Source organism: Anomaloglossus baeobatrachus, chromosome 3, assembly GCF_048569485.1.
Source record: "Anomaloglossus baeobatrachus isolate aAnoBae1 chromosome 3, aAnoBae1.hap1, whole genome shotgun sequence".
Taxonomy (NCBI): domain Eukaryota; kingdom Metazoa; phylum Chordata; class Amphibia; order Anura; family Aromobatidae; genus Anomaloglossus; species Anomaloglossus baeobatrachus.
Window position 1 is genome coordinate 416,642,892 of NC_134355.1, and position 14,742 is coordinate 416,657,633.

Sequence of the window (14,742 nt, forward strand, 5' to 3'; positions counted from 1 at the left end):
TATAGACAGTAACTTATTATTCCTCATGCTGAATTAATGTTAATTAATATTAAACTAGAGGTCAGACAAATATTTTAAAGAGAACATATCCGTTCAAGGACATTTGCTTTTTTAAAGAAACAGAAGTGTCAACTCAGTTTAAAATGAAAATCATAAACATCCGAACAGCATTTCATTTAAAAAAAATGTTTCTCTACATTCTACAAAGAAAAACATTTTTTCACCTAAATGTCTATGGATTTTTTTCAAAAATTGAACATTTCAAATTTCTCTTGTGACACAAATCTCAAATAAGTATTCAGATCATGAAGGATATTAGCATCAATAGCAGAAGTAAACATTCCTTTCAGTCCTCAATATAGATGAAATATTTGAAATATATGATGGGGTGGGAGTTTTTTTCCATCCATAGTCTCTGTGTCTGGTCTTTAAAGTACTAAATATTATCTGGCAAGATGAGTGGAGCTATTTATGAAGATATTTCTTGTTTCTTTTTAAAGTCTTTGAGCAAATGATGTGACACTACAAAACTATGAAGTTATGCTCTATATACTAATGTAATAGAGTTAGCTATGCAATTACTATGTAAAAAAATAAAACCACTTTACCTCAAATATTTTTGATTTTTATTGTATGATTCTTCATTCTCTTAGGCCTCTTTCACATGTCTGTGCAAAACACAAACGTTTTGCACGTTCGGTGGTGAAGGTGCGTATGTGTGTGTCCATGTGTTCTACGTATGCTATCCCTGTGCAATCCGTGTGATATCTGGATAGCACACAGAAAGCATGAGCTGGTATGCTTACCTGTCTCTGGTGCTGCTGTCTCTGGCTCTGCTGTCACTTCCGGAGTCACGATTAGTGCAGTGAATATGCAATGAGCATAATGATCTGAAAGCAACAGCAAAGGCAGAGACAACAGCACTGGAGACAAGTAAGTATAAAAATCCTTTATTTTTATGTGCCCTCTGTTTTCTCTGGTATATCTCACACTGATGTCAAATGGATCACATCATCATGTGGTCCTTGTGACAGCCATGCTGTCAGCAGAAAATTGATATGTTGAAGTGTGGAACATATGGACATGCATGTACTCCATACAGACACATGGTTAATATGGACAATACACAGACGTGTGCACAAAGATGTGTTAACGCGACCTTTGGTATATAGTAAAATTCCACTTATTGAATGTATGACTATATGGCCAGCATTTTTAGAGTTGCCTAATAAACAAAATGTTTCAAAATCAGAATCAAATGGTTTGAAAACAGATTAAACCACTCTAATGGGTGAAGAAGACAGTTTAAAAGTTAATGTATTTCATTGTTGTAGTAGTTTAGTATGTAGTGGTTAAATTTAAAAGTAACATTCTATAACCTAGAATATTGACATGTGTGTTGTTTACTAAAATCAGCAATGAATATTTTCATAACATGTCTGGTTATATTCATATTACTTTGTGTTAAATTAATAAAAACATTTAAAAGAAAACAGATTAAAAAATTTATTTTCTTCTTAAGTGTATGTTTCTCTCAGAGTTGTCCAACTAATAGCTTTATTTGCCAAATGTGCAATCCCTAAAATACTGGAAAGTTAACATAGCACTGCAATATCTCCCAGAGTAAGTCTGTGTGCACACATTGCATGTTTTATACATTTGTCAGTGTAGATTTCTCACAAAATCTAAAAGGTTTCCTAATGTTGGCAAAGTGAAAGAAAATCCTGAAGTCCCATATATACGTTCAGTATTTTGGTGCAGATTATATGCAGTTTTACATTTTTAGCATGCCCTTTCTTTCAGCATTTATGCTGCGAATTTTACCCATCCTAACGTATGGGAAAAATATATATATATTTATATATACATATATTTGTATATTAAGATAGATAAATCTATGTATGGATTTTTTTGTATGCCTGTGGTATTTCTTTTAAATCTGACAAAGGTTATACCAAAATCCTCTAATACTAATATTCTGTTGACATTAAACATTTTGCAGAATGGTTTCCCAAAAGTGTAAGAATAAAAAACAGATTTTGCTCAGGTTTCCTTAAGCTGTTTTTGAAACTAAAACCTGTAATGGGTTATGAAAAAGATATGTAAAATCTGCTTTTACATTTTCTGATTTACTATTGTTTTTTATTCCTGATTTTTGCATGGAATATGTAACAAAATGTAAAAACCTGAATAATACTTGACCAAAACCTTACCGCGCGTTCTTCCACTGATTCCTTCTGTAGCTAGAACTGGCCATTGCCATTTCCTGATTTTTCTCCCACTATTGGTGATCACTATTTACCTGATCTACTAGGCTAGATTTCTGCTTCTTAACAGGCTTCTTAGACTATTGCCTGACACCACATTTATCAGTGGGGACTACCACTATCCACCAAGCCAGTGTCTTGCTTCCTAATGGAGATTTATATCACACATACTGCATAATACCAATTTTCATTATATGCACAAGCGATTGACTTCGCATGCTATCATCACAGATTCAGTTAAATCCCTGGGTTACCTTTTCCAACTTGCTTCTCCAGGAAATGAGCAACTGTTCTTGCTCTTTATCATGGTTCCTCATTCTCAGACTTCCTGCTTCATTTATATGACATTTTGTATATGATTTCGGAGATATACAATTGACTCTCATCTTTTTCTTGTCCTCATGGTAATTTCTTACTGCCCATATACAGCTAGTTCCTCTGAGGAAGGTCAGCATAGTGACCGAAATGTTTCCATTGAATTGTTTGCTGTGAACAATACAATGTTTTTTTCTACACCCATGATAATAGCATACCATCTTTTATGACTGTGCTGAACTGCACCAGCCTTTTTTCTTGCACCTTCCAGATCCATTTCAAAGATATCATGGACACTAAGCGGGTGAGCTCTATTTTTCTTACTATTTGCAGTAAATCTCATGATTGGCAAATTATTTAAGTTAATCCCTTTACGACCAAGGACATACTGGTACATGAGGGCAAAGTAAATGGCCGTGGAGGGGATTGCACCATTCCCGCTTCCATCAATGGCCCTGTGATGCAATGTTTTGCCATGGTAGGGCAGGGCCAGCTGATGACCCCTGGCATTGCCATGACTCACTTCCTGTGAGAGCTGAGAGGCTGCCAGCACTCACAGGGGATGTGCATTTCTGCTGATCAAAGCAATGGTGCTCTGATAAACAGAAATGCAAATGCAATTGGACTGTGTAGTGATTAAGTCCCCCATGGGGTATAGTAAAATAAATAAAAAAAGTAAAAAATAAGTTTTTAAAAATATGAAAAAATTAAAAATCTTACAGTTCATACCATCCCCCTTTTGCCTCATTGAAAATAAAAGAAGAGAAGAAAAATCCGGCACTTCAGAGTGTATCAGTCACCACTCAGGATAAATTTCCAACTTGTTTATTGCTGTTCATTAAAAAGTGAAGCCTGTACAATATCTCATAAGCATGTACAATATATATAATGAAGTCACTTGACAAAGGCTACAATATGTAGCCGAAACGCGTAGCACTGTCAATATTTTTTATACATGCTGGAAGTTTTTGTATGGCGATATTGTACATGCTTCACTTTTTAATGAACAGCAATAAACAAGTTGGAAATTTATCCTGAGTGGTGACTGATACACTCCGAAGCACCGGATTTTCCTTCTCTTCTTATGATTGCAACAGGTGACGGTACCTGCCTTTCCGAGCAGCAGGAGGACTCAGTATACCTTTTAAAGGGGTTAGCTGAACTTTGATTGTTCTATTGAAAATAAAAGTTACAAAAATTAAAAAGCCACATTTTTTGTATCACAATGTTCAGAAATGCCCAATCTAACAAAACATAAAATCAATTAATCTGATCGGTACATAATGTAGTGATAAAAAAAAATTCCAAATGCCAAAATTACATTTTTTGGTCGCCGCAACATTGTATTAAAGTGCAATAACAGGCAATCAAAATGTTGCATCTACACATAGTGTAATTAAAAATTTCAACTCAAGACTAAAAAAACAAGCTGTCACTGTGCTCCAGATCCCGAAAAATGAGAACGCTATGGGTCTCGGAATAAGGTGACAAAAGCGCTATTCCTTTTTTGAACAAACATCTGAATATTTTTTCACCCATTAGATAAAAGTAAAAGTATATATATTTGGTTTTTATGAACTCAAACTGACGTGAGGCAAAATGCTGACACATCAGTTTTATAATATAGTGAATGTGGTAAATTAAAGACCCCGAAAACTATTGTGCAATTTCCAATTTTTGCAATTTCACCTCACCTGGAATTGTGTTACTGTTTTCCAGTGTACTATATGGTAAAATTAATGGTGGCATTCAAACATATAACTTGTCTAGCAAAAAATAAGAACTCATATGGCAATATTATGGAAAAGTAAAAAAAGTTATGACTCTCGGAAGGGGAGGAAAAAGCAACAATTAAAAATGGAAAATCGCTCGAAGGTGAAGGGGTTAATTAAATCTGGCATCCATATTAACATACAGTGCCTACAAGTAGTATTCAACCCCCTGCAGATTTAGCAGGTTTGATAAGATGCAAATAAATTAGAGCCTGCAAACTTCAAACAAGAGCAGGATTTATTAACAGATGCATAAATCTTACAAACCAACAAGTTATGTTGCTCAGTTAAATTTTAATAAATTTTCAACATAAAAGTGTGGGTCAATTATTATTCAACCCCTAGGTTTAATATTTTGTGGAATAACCCTTGTTTGCAATTACAGCTAATAATCATCTTTTATAAGACCTGATCAGGCCGGCACAGGTCTCTGGAGTTATTTTGGCCCACTCCTCCATGCAGATCTTCTCCAAGTTATCTAGGTTCTTTGGGTGTCTCATGTCATGTGGACTTTAATCTTGAGCTTCTTCCACAAGTTTTCAATTGGGTTAAGGTCAAGAGACTGACTAGGCCACTGCAACACCTTGATTTTTTCCCTCTTGAACCAGGCCTTGGTTTTCTTGGCTGTGTGCTTTGGGTCGTTGTCTTGTTGGAAGATGAAATGACGACCCATCTTAAGATCCTTGATGGAGGAGCGGAGGTTCTTGGCCAAAATCTCCAGGTAGGCCGTGCTATCCATCTTCCCATGGATGCGGACAATATGGCCAGGCCCCTTGGCTGAGAAACAGCCCCACAGCATGATGCTGCCACCACCATGCTTGACTGTAGGGATGGTATTCTTGGGGTTGTATGCAGTGCCATCCAGTCTCCAAACGTCACGTGTGTGGTTAGCACCAAAGATCTCGATCTTGGTCTCATCAGACCAGAGAACCTTGAACCAGTCTGTCTTAGAGTCCTCCAAGTGATCATGAGCAAACTGTAGACGAGCCTTGACATGACGCTTTGAAAGTAAAGGTACCTTACGGGCTCATCTGGAACGGAGACCATTGCGGTGGAGTACGTTACTTATGGTATTGACTGAAACCAATGTCCCCACTGCCATGAGATCTTCCCGGAGCTCCTTCCTTGTTGTCCTTGGGTTATCCTTGACTCTTCGGACAAGCCTGGCCTCGGCACAGGTGGAAACTTTCAAAGGCTGTCCAGGCCGTGGAAGGCTAACAGTAGTTCCATAAGCCTTCCACTTCCGGATGATGCTCCCAACAGTGGAGACAGGTAGGCCCAACTCCTTAGAAAGGGTTTTGTACCTCTTGCCAGCCTTGTGACCCTCCACGATCTTGTCTCTGATGGCCTTGGAATGCTCCTTTGTCTTTCCCATGTTGACCAAGTATGAGTTCTGTTCACAAGTTTGGGGAGGGTCTTAATTAGTCAGAAAAGGCTGGAAAAAGAGATAATTAATCCAAACATATGAAGCTCATTGTTCTTTGTGCCTGAAATACTTCTTAATACTTTAGGGGAACCAAACAGAATTCTGGTGGTTTGAGGGGTTGAATAATAAATGACCCTCTGAATAAACTTTTCACAATTTAAAAAAAAAAATAAATAAATAAATAACATTCTTTTTTGCTGCAGTGCATTTCACACTTCCAGGCTGATCTACAGTCCAAATGTCACAATGCCAAGTTAATTCTGAATGTGTAAACCTGCTAAATCTGCAGGGGGTTGAATACTACTTGTAGGCACTGTACCATTTGATAAGATTGATAAAGTTTTTTTGGTGTTTGTGCTTACTTGTTTTTACTTACAGATTAGTTATGGAGTTGTCTCATAGACGTCTCACATTACTAATCTATGGATGAGTGGCAGCTGTGAGCAGTTATTAACTCCCTATTATTCTGATTGCCACTGCAACAGGGCATTCAGGATGAGCCATGTAAAGTTCCAGGATTGTTGCATCTAATTGATGCGACAATTCTGGATAGTTATTTATTTTTGTTTTTTTTTAGGCTGGGGAGACCAATAACAGTGGGCCTCCCCAGCCTGAGAATACCAGCTACCAGCTGTCGGTTTTATCATGGCTGAGTATCAAGCTATTTTTTTTTATTTATTTTTTAAATAATTTAAAAAAAATTGCCGAGTGCGGTTCTTCTTATTTTAATACACAGCCAAGATAACGTGCACAACTTTATCATGGCTGAGTATCATAAAATAGGGGACTCTATGCCAATTTTCTAAATTAGTTATTTATTTTACACCAATCCAGACACAGACAGCACCTCTGATTAAAAGTTGTCAGACACGCTGTTACACAATGTGGAGGTGCTGACTGACTGCATCCAATAGGAGACTGGCAGTGGGTGGGGGATGCATTGCAAATGCATGAAGATAATAAGGAACTAGAATGATCAGTGTACAGCCACATTGAGACTGGTAATTTTGAAGCACTTGCTTTATTTTTATTTTCTATCAATTTTATTTGATTTTTCCTTTATTACCTGGGTGACTGGACCCGGATTGTTACCCAGTGTTCCCTGAGAACTTTGGGCCCAGAGTCAGTGCTTGGGTTCTTTTAAACTTGTGAGAATCCGGACTTTTACAGTCCAGGTCTGCCCATTACTAGTCAGGATCGGTTGATAAATTTTAAACCACACTTACAGGTCCTTCTGTGGCAAAAACATGCCTGCAAATAAAATGCCCTATTACTAGGCAGAACTCTTGCACATGGCTCTGCAATGTGCATAAAGACTTTTCTGAGTGTAAAAAAGTAATTTTAAAGCTTTGCTTTGAGGTAAAAAAGCTAGCAGTAAGAAAGATGAGGGAAGGGGTTTTATCATATGTTTATTTGGTTGTCATGTAAAAAATAAAAACAAAAAAAGTTATTTATAATAGACTATATTTGTTGTAAATTAAATGAAATTACTTTAGCCACAAATTTAAAATGGACATCTGTTTTATGTTATGTCTTATGAGAAATGTCTTTAAAACAAAACCTAAAAAATTACACTTCAATATAAGTCTTTAATGCCAGAAGCACTTGAAGTGGCAGTGCTAACATCACAGAGCTTCAGATATCACATAATCATTGAAACTCTCAGCTTGCTTATACCCTGAAAACATTAAAGTCAAGAAAGTACAACAACTCGGCTGGCATTAGTTATGCTTCCTTGAAAAGAAAAGAAGTCTTTCACTAATTAGCTGAACATTTATTAAAATTCTTATGTTCATGCCGAAAACCTACCAAGTGGATCACCGTGTGTCTAATTTTTAAACTTCATATTCAATTTTAATTCAATAATTTGATGATGATACATTAATTCCAACCATAATTTAAAAAATAGAAGTATGAATCGGAGCAATTAAGTTAAGCTTGTTTCAAAGGGACTAGTCTCCAAATCTAAAAAGAATTCATGACTTTATTATGAAATTGTTACAGTGCTTTTATAATACTTTACTATATGTTTTTATTATAATTTGATAAAATCTAATAATGGAAAGCTAAAAAAATGCTATTTTCCTGCAGCCATAGAAAAGGGGGCTTTACACACAATGAAATCGCTAACAAGATGTCGTTGGGGTAATGAAATTCGTGACGCACATCTGGCCTTGTTAGAGTTTTGTTACTCGTCGTTGCATGTGACACGTACGAGCGACCGCTAACGATACAAAATACTTAGCAAATCGCTGATTGTTGACACGTTGTCCATTTCCAAAATATCGTTGCTGTTTTTGGACGCAGGTTGTACATTGTTCCTGTAGCAGCACACATCGCTTTGCGTGACACCCCAGGAACAACGAACAACACCGTACCTGCATCCTCCGGCAACGAGGTGGGCGTGACTTTCATACGGCTGATCTTCGCCCCTCCGCTTCTATTGGACGCCTGCCATGTGACGTCGCTGTGATGCCGCACGAACAGCCCCCTTAGAAAAGAGGCTGTTCGCCGGCTACAGCGATGTCGCTAGGAAGGTAAGTTTGTATGACGGGTCCTAGCGATATTGTACGCCACGGGCAGCAATTTGCCCGTGACACACAAACAACAGGGGCAGGTGCTTTCATGAGCGACATTGCTAGTGATATAGCTTTGTGTAAAGCAGCCTTTAGAGTCTACAGGTGAGTAGCATTTTAAACTTATTTGACAGACTAACTAAAAAAGTGACTACAGGGAGAAAAGAAAATTTTATTCTCCATACAGCCACTTGATTCCAGTCATTTGTGCCCCAAAAACTAGAACCATTGCTGCAGGGAGACTATATTTAATTTTCTCCCTGTAGTCACTGTTCCAGTTGGACAGTCATGTTTAAAACATTGTTAACCTTCAGATTACCACTTTATCTTCAGTTGAATCTATTTTTTTTTTAAATGCCAAGTTATTTTTTAACAGTGCATTTATCTTATCCAAATTTGTATACAAATTAATAATCTTGTTTGAATTATGAATTAAAGTTACATTGTATTTAACCCCTTAAGAACTGGGCAATTTTTTATTTTTGCCCTTTTGTTTTTATCTCTCCTTTTTCCAAGAGGAATAACTTTTTTTATTTTTCCATCATTATAGCAATGTGAGGGCTTGTTTTTTAGGTGAGTTTTACATTTGAATGACATTATCCATTTTATCATATGATGTAAGCGGGAAATAAAATTCCAAGTTGAGTAAAATAGCAAAAAAGTGAAATTCTGCAACACTATTTTTTTTTTAATTTCTACAGTTCATTTTACAATAAAACTGACCTGGCAGTATGAGTCTCCATGACAGTATGGTTATGCAAATACAAATATGTATGTTTTTTTATTTATTTAAGTGGTAAACAAAAATTCAGACAGTAAAAAAAAACTTGCTTATGACGCGGCTTTCCGAGAGCTGTAACGTTTGCAATTTTGGGATATAGAGCTGTTTGAGAGCTTGCTTTTTATGCCCCAAGGGGATGCTTTTATTGATATTGTTTTGAGTTATATATTATGTTTTGTTCTTCTGTTATTACATCTTTCTCTGCTGTTGCGGTGGTCCAAAAAACTGCAATTATGGTGTTTTTATTTTTTATTTTTCATTTTAAGCTGTTTACCAATTAGATTAATTTAGTTTCTATTTTGATATATTGAACTTTTATGAATGCAGCGATACCAAATATGTGCATGTTTATTTTTTAAATATTTTGATTTTTAATGTGGTAAAAGAGGGGTGCTTATAACTTGCATTTTTTTTTCGTATTTTCATATTTTTTAAAACAATTATTTTTTACTGTGTACTTTATTTAATAGTCACCTTAGGGGATTTGTACCTGCAATAGTATGATCACATGTTCAATATACCGCAATGCTTCAGTATTGCTATATACTGAAAAAAATCACAGCCTCATATGAGAGTCAGTCACAGGCTGGCTTTCATAAGAGTAATGAGATGAGAGACATGGGACATCATCTGACCCTTGGCTGTCATGACAGCTCATTGGCATCCCGCCATTGACAGTGGCATTTTAAAGGTTAACAACCCCGGGTGGGGCACGGCTCTACCTATGGCTGTTAGTGGCACATGTAGGCTGATTAAATCAGCCGACTTGTGCAGGGAGAGATGCAGGCTTAGTGTGCGAGCCCGCATCAAAGGCAGGGAGATGACCCTTGACTTAAATAGCATGTCATGGATTTTTAAGGGGGTTACAAATGAATCACTACTTCACATTTTATCAATACCTCCTTTTGAAATGTCTCAAAGTTAATGCTGACATACTATTGACCAAAGTGAAAGAATATTTTAAAAATGATTTCTTCAGTTGTCTGCAGCATGTGATCTTAATCAGTTTTGTATTAAGACATGGTCAGTTATATTCTATGCAAAAGGATTTTTTTACTATGTGTTACTCTCTTCCCATTCATCAGGTTATCAAGATTTCTTTTGAAGTATTTGAGCTGGAAAGAGGCTATGATACTTTGACTGTAGGAGATGGTGGAAAAGTTGGGGACACACGATCGGTCTTATATGTGTAAGTAATGCTTTTCATAACAAATGATTAACCATGTTTACAAGGAATATCAAGTAAGATTCATTGGTTTGTCTTTAAAAAAAAGTATAAAAATGTCTCAGGTTTTTTACAGTAGCTCTTGTTGTTTGAAAATTTGATGCACCTTCAGACAGCCTTGTGTAAGTTTACACCAAATATTATTTGGCTTATTTTGTGCAAGAAATTCGAACTTCAAGCCGTTTCTGATTCCGCTTAAACTATGTTTCTCACAGTAGTTTCTGATTGATGATAAATTTAAAGAAACAAGACAAGCAAACAAGAGAGACCCCATTTAAAATATCAACAATTTTATTAAACAACACAAACACATAACAATATAAAAAAAAGAGAGCTATATAAAAATACACTGTACCCAGGCAGATTTGAAAAAACACCTTTATGACTTTGATCAAAATTAGCAATGATACAAATATATTGACAACAATCCAACTGGAGACAGTTCTGTATTAATTATACTCAAATAATTTACTCTTGATAGGATAACAATCTCCAGATGTTGGTCTCCTGATGCTCAGCTCATATAATTTTTTATTGCATATTTATATCAATAATAAAAATCCAAAATAAATATTATTTACTTAAAGTTCAAGTGCTTCAGAAAAACAATTAACCCTATGAGCAGTAATTCAAGCAGAAACGGAGACATTCATATGCAGCATTACATGTACAGAATCAATCCTATGTTGATTAGGCTGTTTTAAATTTATTGATTGCATCAATGAAAATCTCAAAAAAATTGATCTCCAAATGTTCAACTTGTCAATTTCTCTGATGAGATAGAAAAATAGAGTGATTAATAATTCATTAGAGGACTAAATAAAATATTAGTCTTATAGAAATCAGCTACTTGTCATATACCAGTAACTTTCAAAATTTAAACATGAATTATGATCATAAAATTCACCAAGCCGTTTAAACCTAATTATATATTTAAAAAAAAATGTGTTTACTAATTATTAAATTTTTGCACACCATATGGAAAATCTATGTGTAAAGGCACTATAACTATTAAATTAAAAAAATCAATGATCTGCCATATGGTCTGCAAAGTAAACTGTCCACAATAAATCAACAACTACCATAGATATGAGACTTTTATGAAATACAAAGTCACAAAGATTCCCTTACATTTCCATAGCTCCAAAAAAAACCAGGGGGAACTAAAGCTAGAAAGCATATAAATATAGAAGGGAACCCCTTCTGAGGAAGTAATACCATGAAACGTACGTCAATGGGGTCCCACGGCAGAACAGGTATGGTAACTGTATATTTTTCATGTTAACCCTTTAGTATCCACAATCCCCTGCAGTAACAACTGGGTAGATATAATGGATAGAATTTCCCTGTATTTATTTAGCTTTAGTTCCCCCTGTTGTCTGTAGGCTGCTACTTTTAGGCAGGAAGGGGGGGGGGGAAGCATGGTTCTCCCCAAACTCAGAATACCAGATCCCAGTTGTTTGCTTTACTATGGCTGGGTATCAAAATTGGAGGGGACACCAAGTGGTTTTTTTTTATTATTTATTTACGTAATTTATTTAAAAAAGCTGCATGTGGTCCCCCTTATATTGATACTCAGCCAAGATAATCACAAAGCTGAGGGCTGCAGCCTGTAGTAGTATGATTTTCTATGCTGGGTATCATAATCTGACGGACTTTATGCCAATGTTATTATTTATTTGGTATTACAGCAATAGAGATGCATCCACACACAGTGTTTCTGATTGCAGTCATACACGCTGTCACATGTGGTGGTAGTGCGTCTTACTGTAACCAATCAGAAACACATGGACTGCCAGTGGGCGGGGGAAGCAGTGAATATGTATGAAGTTAATGAGCAGCCCCGGATGTAGCATTAGAGCTGCGCGGGAGACTCGGTAAGTATAACGCTCCTCCCCTATCACATATAACACCATTTTTAAGCTCCTGATTCAGGTCCCCATAGACTCATTTGGGGACCGTCATCCGGCCACATATCTGGGATCAATTTCGAATGTGAACCAGATTTTTTTTTAAACCAAGATGGACCCGCCGATTCCTGGTATCTTTGAGTCCGCCCATCATTCTTGAGAAACCTTTTTATTAGTATATTACACTGTCTAAAGTGAATTTTAGCACTCTTTTGGACTATTGTTTCACCTCAAAAAGTGTGCATTTTAAACCATGAACATTTTTAAACAAAAATATGTCCTCATCAATTAATGCTCAATATTGTCTAACAAGACAAAACAATCACTGATGTCGGAGAGACCAGCCAGAGAAAACACTGCCAGCAGCCAGCAAAGGCGTTCAACACAGTGAAATCCTTGGTGCATTGCCCCCTGGGAAGTATGCAAATCAAAAAAGGTCCGTGGAGCCTCTGTTAGGAGTCTCGACACAGAAAATAACCAGAATCCTACTCCACACTGATAAGGGGCAATACCCCGAAACAGCTGTCTGTGGATGGATACCTGGCCTTGGTATTTCCTTTGTCATATCTTTAAACTCGTCAAAGAGTTGGATATTGACTAAAAGGGCCACTTAATATGGTGGCTATCGTGGTCTCCTTAAAAAGAGCCACTCCTTGGCTAGGTCCTTCCCGGAGGGATATCTGGCTATTTTCTATGTCAAGACTCCTAACAGACCTTTTTTGATTTGCAATATTGTCTAAAACATACAATAAATCTCAAACAATGCTTGTACAACAGAATTATTTTTCAATTTGAGTAATAGATCAGCTCTAGTGTGTATTTAATTTAAATAAAATGTTAAAGAAGTAGCTAAAATAAAATGTAATTAAACTGAAACAGTTTTTTGTATATAATTTATTATTTTAAAATAAAATCATATCTTTCTATTGCAGCCAATCACTTTTATCTTATTTTTATACTGTGTCCAGTCTTACAGGATCTAGTGTGCCAGATCTCATTGTCAGCATGAGCAACCAAATGTGGCTTCACTTGCAATCAGATGACAGTATTGGCTCGCCAGGATTTAAAGCTATTTATCAAGGTTTGTTATTTTATATTTAGTATGCATAAAACATTATTGAATAAAAATGCGTAATTAACCATGTAAATTGTTCAATATGAATAGCTAACTCAATCACTCTATAGATTTATATAAAATGTCATATTATTGTTTCGTTCATAAATGTATCATTTTTTAAAGGGCATGCACGTACTACATAAATGTAACAAATTGTGGCATGTTTTGCATGCCACATGTAGAAGACTTACAAGGTTATGTTTTCAATATTCAAGCAAACTCAATACATAAAGGATCTATTCCAAGATAAAACTTATTTTAGGTGCAGTATTCTATGATACAATAAAAACAAGTACACAGCATAAGTGGATCTTTCTGTTTTCAGATTATATATAGTATTATTATGAATTAAGTAAGAAGCTATAAAATACCTAAAAACTCCAATATCCTACACCATACTAGATCATAAGCAGTACAAAAACCTACCATGGGATGGCTAGGATCAGAAGAAAAAAATAATCTATTAACTATATTGTTTATCAGTTCACATAGACTTATTCCAATTGTTGCTCAATACAACTGATAAAACAAGAGATATCACCAAATTTAGCACAAAATGCCATTTTTGATTACTTCTGCCATCTCATAATTATTCAGCCTCTTCATCAAAATCATCTTTAGTTTTTAGCAGAGCACCATTTTACTAGTATAATCTGCAGCACACATGAGGCATACCTAGGCATTAGCTTCTGTCAGCATTCTTGAGAAATTTGAACCCATTATTCATGGGCAATGACATCCAGTTCACTAATATTCTTGGTTTTCCAAGCTGCAACTCCATTCTTCAAATCACATCAAATAATTTGTATGATGTTCAATTTAGTGTAACTAAGATAGATATACAAAAATTATTCAGGACTTCTTCTGAAACCAAGCCTTGGCGGATTTTGAGGTACGTTTGGCATTGGAATGGCCAATATATGTTCAAATACCTCATTAAAGGAATAATGTTTTTTCCTCAATATTTCCTTATTCTTGATGAAATGGATCTTTGCCCTCTATACTCTGCTGGTATCCAGTGCTAAAGGAAGTAAAACATACTTGCATCATGACTTAGGGGTGCTTCACACATAGCGAGATCGCTACCGAAATCGCTGCTACGTCACGGTTTTTGTGACGCAGCAGTGACATCATTAGCGATCTCGCTGTGTGTAACACTAAGCAGCGATCTGGCCCCTGCTGTTAGATCGCTGCTCGTTACACACAGCCCTGGTTCATTTTTTTTATTGTTGCTCTCCCGCTGTGACGCACAGATCACTGTGTGTGACAGCGAGAGAGCGACGAAATGAAGTGAGCAGAGAGCAGGAGCCGGCATCTGGCAGCTGCGGTAAGCTGTAACCAGGGTAAACATCG

At 36.2% G+C, this 14,742-nt stretch overlaps 1 protein-coding gene across 2 annotated transcripts in view; it reads left to right on the forward strand.

The window, feature by feature from the left end:
• CSMD1 (CUB and Sushi multiple domains 1) overlaps positions 1-14,742 on the forward strand; it is a 2,926,925-nt gene that overhangs the window by 1,950,470 nt on the left and 961,713 nt on the right. For both annotated transcript variants that reach the window (XM_075340315.1, XM_075340314.1), the window contains exons 11-12: positions 10,223-10,326; positions 13,241-13,353. In XM_075340315.1, coding sequence (XP_075196430.1) covers positions 10,223-10,326; positions 13,241-13,353 — 217 coding nt within the window. The remainder of the gene's footprint in view (positions 1-10,222; positions 10,327-13,240; positions 13,354-14,742) is intronic.